Source organism: Aythya fuligula, chromosome 15 (assembly GCF_009819795.1).
Source record: "Aythya fuligula isolate bAytFul2 chromosome 15, bAytFul2.pri, whole genome shotgun sequence".
Classification (NCBI taxonomy): Eukaryota; Metazoa; Chordata; class Aves; order Anseriformes; family Anatidae; genus Aythya; species Aythya fuligula.
The window spans coordinates 1,006,276-1,019,014 of record NC_045573.1 but is presented as its reverse complement, the minus strand read 5'-3'; the positions used below and the strand labels follow the sequence as shown (position 1 = coordinate 1,019,014).

General features: G+C 53.5%; 1 protein-coding gene across 2 annotated transcripts in view; it reads left to right on the top strand.

The window, feature by feature from the left end:
* PRKCB (protein kinase C beta) overlaps nt 1-12,739 on the top strand; it is a 114,160-nt gene that overhangs the window by 60,856 nt on the left and 40,565 nt on the right. For both annotated transcript variants that reach the window (XM_032197900.1, XM_032197899.1), the window contains exons 6-8: nt 10,135-10,291; nt 10,673-10,807; nt 12,475-12,571. In XM_032197900.1, coding sequence (XP_032053791.1) covers nt 10,135-10,291; nt 10,673-10,807; nt 12,475-12,571 — 389 coding nt within the window. The remainder of the gene's footprint in view (nt 1-10,134; nt 10,292-10,672; nt 10,808-12,474; nt 12,572-12,739) is intronic.

Sequence of the window (12,739 nt, the reverse complement as noted above, 5' to 3'; positions counted from 1 at the left end):
AATTTCTTTTCTTCAGCTGGGTTTGAAAGACTGTTTTATTTCTGGCCCTTTATGGAGGTGTTGGTGAAAACATGTCATCTGTTGGCTTTTCCAGAAAGGCAAGGAAAATGTACTGTGCTCCCCAGCTCTGCTGCATAGCTAATGAAGGAGTGGGAGCACTTCGAGAGTGGAGAGACTTTGTGCACTCACTGCTGAGTTTCCTCCTACCTGACCAGGCAGGTGAGGGCCTTGGGCTTTCATTGCAGAATTCGGAAGGAGGTGGAAATGTCCCCCCAGACCCAAGCAGACGTGGCCCTGGCATTTGGGAGCCACGCGTGTGCAGCCCGCAGCTGGGCACCACAGCCTGTGCTGCCGGCGTCTGCTTTGGCTCACATCCAGTAGGGCGACAGATTTCCGTTCCCTCGGTGGCTGCTTGCTTCAAAAAGGCAGAGCCTGCAATAATTACCGGGTTTGTGGCAGTGTTTTTTTGGCAAGGAGAGGCCAGAAGCTGTAAAACTGGGGCACGGTTGCGGCACGGCTCCTCCGGTGATGCAGCCTGGCACGGGGCGCTGGGGAGATGGGGCTGAGCCAGCCGGGGGCTTTCTGTTGGGGCTGATTCCTGGTGGGAGATGCCCTTTACACGTTTCCTGCAGAAATCCTGGTTCAGGGCAGGCAGGGAGCGACAGCACAGCACCACCAGTGCAGTCCCATGGCAGTGGCTGCTGGGGATGAAGCCTCATCCCCAGGGCACCTGTGTCCCTCTTGACCCCGCACGGGCGCATCCGCAGCTCACCGGCACCTGGCTGGCCGAGCCCGGAGGGCTAAACCCTGAACCAGACACAAGCAGCCTCTTTGAAGCCAGTGCTTTACTGAAACAATAAAACTAAAGCCCCCCCTGCTGCCAGCCTCACAAATTTGTCTGCATTTCCAAGCCCTGCACACGGTCTCCCTGCTGCCAGCTCCTCTTATCCCGGCCAATTTCCTTCTGCTGCTTCACGAGGCAGTGCTGGACGCCGTAACGTGCTGAGCTGCTGGGGGGTGCAGGGCCAGGGTCTGTTTTTGGGGGGCTTTCAGTGATGCCTAAGCACCAGTGTACCTGGCTGCATGGCAAAATGCAGATTTGGTGCTGGGGCAAGATCTTTTCTCTATCCTGTCGGGTGTGCAGGGCCCTTGTCCGAAAATCTATTAAGCTTTCCCATGGCCCAGAGCATCGCAACTGGAGCATGAGGTGTGAAAGGTCCCTCGGTGCTTGGCAGCAGCGAGCAGGCAGCGTGAGCTGGGCAGGAGCAAGTGCCTGCAGGTGGCAGCATGGGCATGGCGTTGGAGCTGAGGAAGTAAAGGCTTTTATTTTTTCCTTGATTTGAATTTGACAGGGATTTGCGAAACGCTTTTTGGTAGCGTGCTTTTCTTTTCTCCCTCTTTCTCTGATTCTTTTTCTTCTAATGGTAACCTTTTCCTCTCGATGGAAAATGCAGCTCTTTGGTTAAACAAAATGTGGTGTTTGATCTGAAATGACTTGAGTGGTCAGCCAGCAATATGCAGAACTGCATCTGCTCGTACCCCCTTTTTGAAGACCATGGTTTGCCCCAGGCAGTGTTTCTCCCTCCCTCTGAGACCTCCTCTGCACGCTGGCAGCAGACAGGACGCTGCTGCTCTTATCAGCACAGTGGGTGCTCGTGATCCTAATCTCACAAAATGAAAATCAATAAGAAAGGAAACATGTTGAAACATGACACAAACACGCGCTGTGAAACTCGCTGCCGCAAGGTGCAATTTTAACCACAAACCTCAACACGACATGGGAAAGGAGTGGATGTTTTGCAGGGACTCAAGTTCCAGGCTCGTACGTAGGCTGTGGTTTCCTTGAGCTGTGCTCACGTTTTGCTGCTGTACAGCACTCGACATGGTACAGTCCTGTCTACAGCATGGTCTGTAGATACTAAAATTGTAAATAAATATGGTAATACAAGAAAAATCCAAGTTACAATATTCTTAGCTCTAAAGAACTGGGATGAACCTCAAAGCTATGGGGTGGACAACTGGAGAGAGCGGCTTTGTTGGTTCCTGTGAGGCTTGGGTGGTGGCTGTTGTGCGAGGCAGGAGATCAGAACACAGCAGCTGAAACCACAGATTTCTCCAGGTCCACGAAACGTGCACAGAATGGTCCTGGCTGGCTCTCGATGGAGTTGACTTGTGCCAGCTGCAGTGATGTGATCGGGAGCAGTGCTGGCCCTGGCTGATGCTAGCTCTGAGGGCATGGGTGAGAGGCTGGTGGCAAGGACCCAGCCTCGTACTCCTAGGGGACAGGCACTGGGCTGGGGCTGCTGTGCTGGGCCTGGAGCTGCCCCTCCTTGGAGCTCCAGGTTGTGTGAATCACTCCTTGGTGTTGGGGGAGCGGCCCCCTTATGGCTCCAGTCATGCTGTGCACTGAGTGCAGTTGTATAATGGTGCACCCAAGAGTGCAGCTTTGCTCACTGCAATCAAAGCCCTGTGAGTGCTATTGTCTGTGGCTGCAAGGGTGTTTCTGAAGGACTGGGATTCATTGGTGTTCCCAGTGTCTAAAAATGCATGGTGTTGTCTAATAATAAGGTACCTGGACAAATAAATGGCACCTTCCTAAGGCCGTGGCTCTGTGCCATTGCCACAGGCTTGGTGTGTGTCTGCCCAGCTGGTGCTGGGACGGGTGTCTGGGGGCATTATTATTAGGACTCAAACCAGCCGGCATCCCATCCAGCTACACAGTTCTGTACATGTTTTTAGCAAGTGCTGTCTTCTCTCCTGAAGCACCAGGGGTTGTGGGAGCACCATCCATGCCCACAGGCGGTGACTGCAAGCCCAGGGGCACGTGTGGGGCCAAGAAGGAGCAGAGAGGGCCGGTGCCAAGCTGGCTGGGTCATGCTGAGCATTGCTTTGGGCTGTGCACGGCGCAGGGGGTGCCAGGCCCAGCTGGCTCCCCAGGCTCAGCTCGCTCGTTTGGCATGCTTGGTGCTCGGCACAGAGCAGCGTCAGTTGTGCGAGGCATCCTACGTGGTGCCTTAGCAGGAGGCAGGCTTTGGCTCCAGGCCTAATTAGACAAGACGGATTTGAGCAGAAGGAGAAACGTGTTTGGACGTCCAGCACTCCTGTGCAGTTAGACGGGCTGGAGCTCAAACTTACCTTCAGCACTGGCAGAACGGGACGCAGGGAGTGGATGCGTGAGGCTGGGACACCACAAGCAAGTGGCTAGGAATGGCTAATTGTGCTAGCAGCTCTGCTTGCCAGCTGCATGACTTTAAGTGGGGACAAAGCCTCCTTGCAGCCGGTGCTGGCCACGCTGCCGCAGGAGCGTGCCCTGCTGAGCTGAGCACCCCCCTGAAGCACCCAACCCGTGCCAGCCACCACGTGCCCAGCCCTGTGCAGAGCTGCAGTGGTGAGCTGCTGGAGATAAACCTCAGCACCTTGGCTTCCTGACATCAGCTCCACTAACTTGGCAATAGTCTTTGGAGGCTCTCGCCCTTTCAGAAGGGCAGTCACATGTTGGGTGGGATTTTCCAGCTGGAGGCTTGGGAGCCCACAGGAGCCGAGTGGTGGCTGCTGAGGAGCAGAGGGGGCCGGGAGGTGGTGGGGATGACAGCAGCTGCTCTGCTGCACAGCCCCAGGAGGGCTCTGTTCGGTTGCTTCTCCTTTAATGGCAAAAAGATCTCTGTTTGTCTCACCCACCACGTAAACCACAGCAAACTCACACTTATGGCTTTGTCATACTAAGTAGGTAGTGTGGGCCGGGTTATTTAGCTTGAGCTGCCTGATGAAATAAAAGTGATTTTTTGGGCCTGGTAAACAAAGTGTTTGGGTACCTAGAAGTCCTTCAAGACTTGTGAGACTGCCAAAACAAATTAAGTCCCTTCAAAAGCCACCTAAAGATGCGTCACTGACTTGGGCAGATTTTACCCCAGCCACTTCAGGACCCTGGTCTGTTATGCTCAGCAAGCCTACAGACACTTGTCAGCATTACCGCCTGCTCTCAGGGGTTGCCGGCACTCGTTGTTTCACCTGAAATGCAAAGAGGATCCCCTGGGGCCGGTCACTGCTGCTCTGTGCCCACAGGTGGGGGCTGGCCAGCTCGGAGGGCAGCAGTGCAGCCAGGTTACGCCGTTCTCTGCCCCCACGCGTGGTGTGAACCGGCAGCCAGGTCTGCAGGCGATGAGACCCGCGAGCGCGGCGCTGATCCCAGCGCACCGGCTGCCGTGCGCACCCGCGGGCATGCGCGAGCTGCGGCGATGCGGTGGCAGGACGCTGGCGGGTAGGAGCGATGTGCTGCGTGTCTGCGGCGTGCCTAATGTGGAAGGCAGAGTGATGGAGTGTGACAGGGCATAATTTGGCTAATGTTGGACAAGAGCAAATGTATATTCGCAGTCTGTGTTCTGTTCTGGGCTTTGATCAAGTATCTTATTAGCAGGAAAAGACTGCTGGAGAAAGTGGGAAATTGTAGCAAATTAAAATGTCATCAAGGCGTTGCACATTTTTGCTTCCATAATAGAAAAGCTTCCCAATGCAGATTATTTTGAGACTGTCGTATTAAGAAACATGAATATTTGAGTTTGGGAAACAGAGAAGCAAGAGCATACGAAGCTAAGTCATTGCGTGGCTCAGAGTCCATTAAATCTGGCGCTTCGCAACTCAGACTTCTCAGAGGCGGCAAGGCAGTAAGGTGCACAGAGCTTTGTCATGGAAATTGTTTGATATTAGAGGCAGGAAGGACTCTGCTTGTACATCGCTGCTGCCTTGCCTGTCTCTGGTGGGAGATGGGGATTGTTCAGTGCTCTGTGACTGCGGCCTGGGTGCGTGCTAAGGCAGAGCACCGTCCTAGTGCAAGGGCTGGTGGTCGTGTGCCCTGCGTGTGGGGCTGGGAGCACCACATCCACTTGCTATGGTCAATGGACCCTGCCCCAGGGAAGGGAACTTCTTTTCCTGCCCATGCTGGGGCTCCCAAGCTGCCCTAAGCCTTGCCAGCGCCCGCAGGGTTGGCACGGGCTGCTCGGACTGAGCCTTGCTATTTACTGAGCTGATGAAGTAAAACATTGACCAAAACTGAAACCAATTATGCTACGATTAGATAAAAGAGCTGGAAGTGCATTAATTAATAATCACCAGCCCAGGAAGATGCGGCCGTAATGAGTCCTGTGCCTTTTCTATTGTATAAGCATGTGCAAATATATTCTTCTGCAGAGCATTAATTAAATGTTCTAATGCACGAGGGTGCTAATCTGAGCGCCAGGTGTGCGCTGTGGTGTGGCTGCTCCCAGACGAGGATGGTGCCTGCTGCTGGAGGGAGGAAGGTGCAGTGCTGCAGGAAGGCTGCCCGAGAGCCTTCCCCTGCCCGAAATCCTGCTCAAAGGGTGTGAGAGGGGGGCACCGCTGGCAGTTCTCTGCACATTGCTGGCCGAGGTCACGGTGAGGTGTTGGGGCGGCCAAACTCGGGCCTCTCCTTGCACCGAGAGGGCTTTCAGAAGTTTTTTTCCATGGTGTGCAGTGGGAAGCAGAATGATCTGCACTAAAATTGTTCCAATGGCCCTGCTTACTCAGAGATGAAGGTAAAGGATTTGGCAGCCAGTAGAAGTTGTCTTTAAGAGCTGGGTAGGAGTGGGTTTTGTTGTAGGCTTTTTTTTTTTTTCTCCTTTTCACATAGAAGTGAACCCCCATATGGCACTGCATATTTAGCAAAGAACTTTCTGGTCTTTCTTTACCCAGCATATTAATTTTGCCTTCCCATGGAAACCTGGGTGCTATCGGTGGGCAGGCAGGCGGCAGGGCCAGCAGCAGCCCTTTGCTGCCAGCAGCTGGGGTGCCCCCACCCTGCAGTGTGAGCCTGGAGCCACCCTCCTGTGCCTGCCACCAATCCAGCTGGCAGCAGAACCCAGCACGAGGCAATGCAGGGATCTCTCATCCCAGGGTAGCCGAGTGCTCCTCTGCCAGGACTTCCCCATGCTGCAGTGCCCACTGGGCAGGAGAGGCCACTTTCAGAGCAGCCTCGTGTGATGTGCCCGGGGCATCGGTGAAAAATCAGTCTTGTCTACCTGTGCCATTGGAGGCACAGCGATGTGACACTGCAGGGTGAGCAGCGTGCGCACAGCATCAGCAGGGCTGCAGCCCAGGCACACCCCCACCATCCCCGTGTGCCTGCACAGATGTGTGCGGAGGTGGCCGTGGGCACCGCTGACGCTGCCGGTCCCCCTGCCGTGGGCAGCTGGGGGCACCATGGGCTGCCCCTGCACACCCCATCCCTTCCGCAGCCCACGGTGCTTTCCCCAGGCAGCCGGTGCCTGCGCCCACATCGCCCCCAGTGCTGGTGAGGCCCTGCCATGCACCTCCCGTGATGTTTGCCCAAGGCCGCAGCAGCTTTTTCTCAGCAGGTTTGGTACCCAGAGTGGTTTAAGATCACTTGCTTGAAATGAGACCATAATTTTCTTCTCCTCGCTGTTAATAATGATGTTACTACTTTGCAGTGGTGCACAAAACTGTCAGCACATAAGAGATGTCAAACTATTTTACATCAAATTTAACTGTCAGAGAAATGCCATAAACTGAGAGAAGCATGTTTACTTTAACACAAGGTATCACTACAAGGCTTTTAAAACTATCTTGCACTTCATTGTTGTTTTCTGCTTGGAAAACAAACAAACAAATAAAAAAAACCAGAAAGTTACTTAAGGTCAAGCAGAAGCATTATTTGTTTTAATGAATAGATATTATTATTCCCATTAATGAAATTTCTAGGTCTGCACGCTGAGATAATAACATGAGGTAATCAAATCTCATGCTTCAGGGCATAAACTGATTGACTCTGAGGGTCAGGAATTATTTTTCCTGTTCTATAAAGAACTGAACAATGGCCTGATAAATTACACAGACCTATTCATTTGTCTCTAGAGTACGTTACCCTGGCCGTTTGGACGGTGAAAAATGAGGTGAAGTCAGAGCCTTTGCATGACTCAGTGTGGCACGGTGACACGTCCCCGCGGCCAGGCGCTGGGTCCCACGGGCAGCCAAGGTCCCAGCCGCTCCCCCAGGCAGCAAGGGCAGGGCACCGAGCGCTGCAGGCTGCAGGAGCTGCTCCTGTGCTTGGGTACCAACGCTCGGGGGCTGCTTCCTATATGGCCTCGCTGCTACTCAGGTAGTGGTTTGGCAGGACCCGCTGTGGGACTTCTCTCCAATACATTTTCATGTTTTATAATTCAAAAATGGGTTGCAAAGATTGTTTGTTTGTTTGTTTCCTATCTAAAAGACACAAAAGCCTGTAAATGTGATGAGAAACTGTGTTCTGCTTCTCCAATAAGGGGTGAGGGAGAGGAAAGCACTCTGGCTGGATCAGTGCAGAGCCCTGGCAGGGTCCTTGGAAATTAAACTCATTACTTAGAGATTTCACACAGCAGATTGTGAGCCTTTCTGCTTGGACGGTACAAAGCTTTCCACAGAAGATTTTGACTGAGAGTCCAAATTAAGCTGCAGAATAACTACTGTGTATCCTCTGAAGTGCAGAGCTGGTATTTATGTCCAAACTTTATAAAAAATGATTCATTTGTCAAATGGCACATGAAAATAATTGTCAAGACATTACAGAAACGAAGTCATGCTGCTTGTGTCACAGCAAGGAGCTATAAATGGGGGGAGGCACGACTGCTCAGGCTGCTCTCACAAGCCCTGTCTGCGCGCGTCTGTTGTGCGGGTGAGGCTGGGCAGAGCTGTTCCACCCGCGGTCACCAGCCCGGCACTGCTGCGGGTTTCCATCTGTGCAGGGGCAGCCCGGGGCTTCTGCAAAACTGCCTATTGCCTGGGCTCTGCAGAGCACGGCAGCAGTAACTGGAGAGCCCCAGAGTGGTGGAGGTGGGAAGGAGCCTCCGGAGATCCCCCAGGGCAGCCCCTGCCCAGCAGGGTCACCCAGAGCACGGAGCGCAGGGTGGTGTCCAGGGGGTCCTGAGCATCTCCGGAGAAGGAGATCCCGCAGCCTCCCTGGCAGCCTGTGCCAGAGCTGTCAGCCTCACAGTAAAGAATCATTTTCTCACATTTGGCTGGAACTTCGTGTGCTTCAGTTTGTGCCCACTGCCTCCTGGCCTGTCTCTGGGCACCACTGAAGCTTAAAAAAGCTCGAGAAGCTTGAAAGCCGTGCGGCCCTATGCTCTGCTGCCCCAGGGATGCCCCGTGTCTGCGACTTGGTGCTCTCCAGGGCAGGAAGGGTGCATCCTCCTCTCTGGGCATCTCCAAACAGGCACTTTGAGGATGTCCTGGTGTCCTCAGTTCCTCAGGAAGACCCCTCAGCATCCTCCCTGCGGGTGACTTCTGATTTCAGAGCAAAGCCGAGTGCAGGTCGGTGGATGCTGGCAGCACCGTGGGCATTGGGTCCTCCTGGGGAAGCCATGGCTAGGCAGGGGAGCCGAGCTGGTGCCCCCATCCCCGACCTGACTGACCACTGGTGAGCCTTAACCTCACAGCGAGGGCATGGGGCCTGTCCTGGGCATGACAGCATCCACTGCGAGGTCTCTGGGCGTTTTGTTTCAGGGTTTCCAAGGCTGCCAGTAAGGCAGTCGTTCCCTCCCCTTCTGTTACAGGTGCTGGGGAGGTGCTGGCTCCCACACTGGTCACTGTGGGAGAAATATGTGGGGCTGGAGAATCGATAGGGCTGCCCAGGCACCTTAATTGGGCTGCCTAGGCACCTTAATTGGGCAGCAGGCGATTCCCGGCAGGCTTGCCTCTCTCTGTCTTGCGAGCTGCTGTCAGGCTGTCGTGTTTGATAAATGAGCTAGTTTATACATGCAGATTTGATTTTTGGCTACAAGTTTTATTCCATGGAGCTGGAAATTGGGCAATGCTTCAGGAGGACAGCAGGAGATTGCAGATTTTGGAGCATTAATTCCTTTTTTAAAACTATCTGGCTCCCAACCTTGCATCAGAAACTCCGTGCTGGTGATTTGGGAGCGGAACAATTGTTTCTACTCTCACCGACTCTCTGAAAGCATCTTTTAGTTCCCGCAGCACTTCACAACAAGCTGAGTCCTCTCCTCTGGAATAGGGCATGGGGCAAAATCCATGCCCCGGTGGGACTTGCTGCGTTGCTGCTGGGGGCAGCTGGGCCTGCCTGCAAGCCCCCAAAGGAGCCGTGTCCCCCCTGCAGCACAGGGGCAGGGAACCTCTGCTTCAGTTATTTCTAAGCAGCCTTTCCCCTGCTTAGGTCTGTGCTCTACCCTGTCCCACGGGGCGTTTCATCTGTGGTATTTGGTGGTATCTCTGCTCAGGCTGAGGGGAAGACAAGCTCCTTCTCCCAGAAGACAGGCCCTTTTTGACTTAGTCCACAGCAAGAGACTTAGATCATCCGCGTCGTATTTTACTTGTCAGAGCCACAATCCAATTACAAACCACCTCAGTAGCCCACAGGTTTGCCTTCGCCCTCTTGTGCTCACTGCCCTTTGATCCCTCCTCATTGAGAGGCTGCTTTCTGCTCGCCTCCAAACGTGGGCACCCCTTGCTGCAGCCTCACTGCCTCTGCTCTTAGGATGTCAGGGGAGAGCAGAGCCCACGCTCAGCCCAGCCTCTCCCCGAGCTCTTGTCCTCAGCTGGCACTGGGGAGCGCAGCAGGAGCTGTCCCACTGCCCAGCCCTTCACCCACACCCCCAGCCCTTCACACTAGCCCTGGGGAAAGGCAGGTGATGCAGGTTGCTGGAGCGCAAGGAGGTGCCTGAGATGAGGACCTGCTCTGTGCACAGAGCCCTGCAAAGCCCCTGAGGGTGCTGGCCGGGATTTGGGAGGGGGCTTTTGGGAGAGGCTGAGCCCTGGGGCGAGCTGGAGCTGCGTGCTGCCACTCCTGGGAGCGCTGCTCTGCTAGAAGGAAAGCAGCAGCTTTAAACTGCTGCAGGGAAAAGAAAGCAAACAACAAATCATCCTGTCAGAAGATGAAAACAGCCTGTTGAGTAGATCCTTCAGCCTCCGTTGTCCGCTCGAGCTCAATGCTTGGTGTTGCTAACTCTGCTGCTTCTTATGTAATGCCCCTGTCTGCTCACATCCAGCTTCCATTCTGTTTTTAATCGCTATTTTCATACTCATCCTTGGCACACGGGGATGTTGTCTAGGGTTTTGGATATTTTTTACAGTTTGAATATTGAATTTAATCCTTTTTCTCCTCCTCAGTAAGAGATGCTAAAAACCTAGTTCCTATGGATCCTAATGGCTTGTCAGATCCCTACGTGAAGCTTAAATTAATCCCTGACCCCAAAAATGAAAGCAAACAGAAGACCAAAACTATAAAGTGCTCCCTGAATCCTGAGTGGAATGAGACATTTAAATTGTAAGTACAAGAAAAATGTTTGAACTTGTAAACTAATTTTTCTCACCCCCTAGGAATTAATGTCATTGTATTTCCTCTGATTTAATTATTCGGAGAGATTAAGCTGATTCAACTGAGAAATGATTCTTTTCAGTCCTGTCAACGTGGCTCAGAAATGCTCAAATTTCTACTCTGTCCCCTGACCAAAGCCGAATGTTTTGGGAAGGAGCTTCACGTTCTCCATTTGAAGCGACTGCTGTCAAGAAATTAATGTTAAAGGGCTGCCTTGTTACTGGAGGCCATCCCTTCGTTTTGCACCCACGTGCTAATGGCATTTGAAGGGTGTGGTAGCGTAGCAGTGGCTTCCAAAACCAAACATCCCTTTTCTTTCCTCCCTTCCAGCCAACTGAAGGAGGCAGACAAAGACAGAAGGTTGTCTGTGGAGATTTGGGACTGGGATCTGACCAGCAGAAATGACTTCATGGGCTCCTTGTCCTTCGGGATTTCCGAGCTGCAGAAGTCTGGAGTTGATGGATGGTAAGAATGCAATTGGTTTAAAAGTGCAGAGCTGTGGGCAAAATGGTCTTTTTGTACCCGATGGGAGAAGACACGGCAGCCCCTTGTTCTCTTGGCAGCCTCCTTCCCTTCAGGGACCTTCTTTCGTGGCTTCTTGTTGCCACAGGCACACTGGGACCACTTCAGGGACGTGGCCCATCAGCCTGAAGTTCGTGGCCACAAGGGCCAGTGCTCCCTCCGGGGTCTCGGTACAGAGGCTTCAGAAGGAGAATGTGTCGGCTGCCAGGAGAACAAGCATTTTCCTGCAGCTTTGGGTTGAATTCCTGTAACTTCTGTCCTGGGCTGGCAGCGTGGCCTCACCAGCCTGAGCGGAGCAGCAGGAGCGATGAGGGGGGGGCTTCAATAAAAGGAGGAGCACTGCCCGAAGTGTGTAATTACTGTTACTTGTTACCATATGAAAGATGAACACAGTGGGTCTGCAAAATCACCCTGAATGGGTCTGTTCATTTCCATTTTATCTTCCCCAGCAGGATACATGCCTTGTTCCCTTGCTTTTTTTTTTCCCCAGCCACTGATGCCTGAGAGCTGTGTTACTTTTCCATGCTTGCCATGTGAAGTGTAGTAATTGAAAATAGATATTGTGTGTCTTTTGGAAACCAAAACCGGCGTGGCATTAACTTGTGTTAGGTGAGGCGAGCAGACCCCCCGGAGGGAGCGTGGGGCTGGGCGCTGCTCAGGGGGCACAGCACACCTCAGACCCTCATGCCCCACTTAGTGTAGAACAGACCGTGATTGAGGCACAAATTCTCTTCTGGGGGAAAAAAATTGTCACTTCCTCCTAAATTTGCAATCGTCTGTGAAGCTGCGTGTGCCTCAGCTGGGGTTGGTGCACCGCCTGTTTCTAATGCGGTGCAAAGTGTGATGGTTTTCCCAGCCTTTTAAAAATCATGTAAGTGGAGATCTAAGTAATTTTCCTTGTCACAGTATTTGGCTGGAATAAACTCTAGAAGGAGCTCTGATGTATATTTCATATCTAAACTACTGCAGTTAATGGAGGAAACGAGCTCAGAGGAAGAGTCTGTCCCTATATTATGCAAATAGCGCTTTGTTCATTCAGTGCAGACGCAGGCTCTATAGATAACACCCGGCTGATAACTGCTCCTCTCTGGCTGCCGGGAGAGGATGCGCTGATGGAGCCAAAGCTTTGCCTGCGGCTGTGTAAAACGCCTCAGATCTGAATGGCATTTCCATGATTTCTGATAATTGCTGGCTAAACTCTTCCCCTTCCTGTGAGAGCCCCGGCTGTGTGCTCAGGGCTGTCGGTGCCCGCCTGGCTCCCAGCGGGGTGCGCGCTGTCCCCAGGGAGCTGGAGCCAGGATCTGCCCTGGCCAGGGCAGTGTCAGGGGGAAGGAACCCATGCCCTGCCTTGTCTGTGGGTTTGGGGCAGGCTGGGGTGTTGGAGGAGGCAGCAGTGCTCTGTTCTGCATGGCAGGGGTGTGCTGGCCAGCCCCAAGCCCACCGGGGGTCCCAGCAACAGCCCCGTGCCCGGGTGCATGTCTGGAAGCGTGATGGAGGTCTGGGGGTGCAAAGTTTGGGGTGGTCCTCACCTTGGGGAAGGATCACCTGGACACAGGCATAGCTGGGGAGAGCCGGTGCCCTGCCCTGACCGTCTCGCTGTCTCCCTCCAGGTTTAAGCTGCTGAGCCAGGAGGAGGGAGAGTACTTCAACGTGCCCGTGCCTCCCGAGGGAGAAGAAGGAAACGAGGAACTGAGGCAGAAATTTGAGGTGAATTGGCTTTTCTTGGGAACTCGTTGGGGCCACAGGGCAGGGTAGGGCTCAGCACCCCCTCCTGCTTTGTGCTGGTGCCTGCAGCCAGTGCAGCACAGCCGTCTGCTCCGCACCAGGCTTGGGTGCTGTCCCCAGAAGGCACGCTGTTGGCTACGTTAGCTAAAA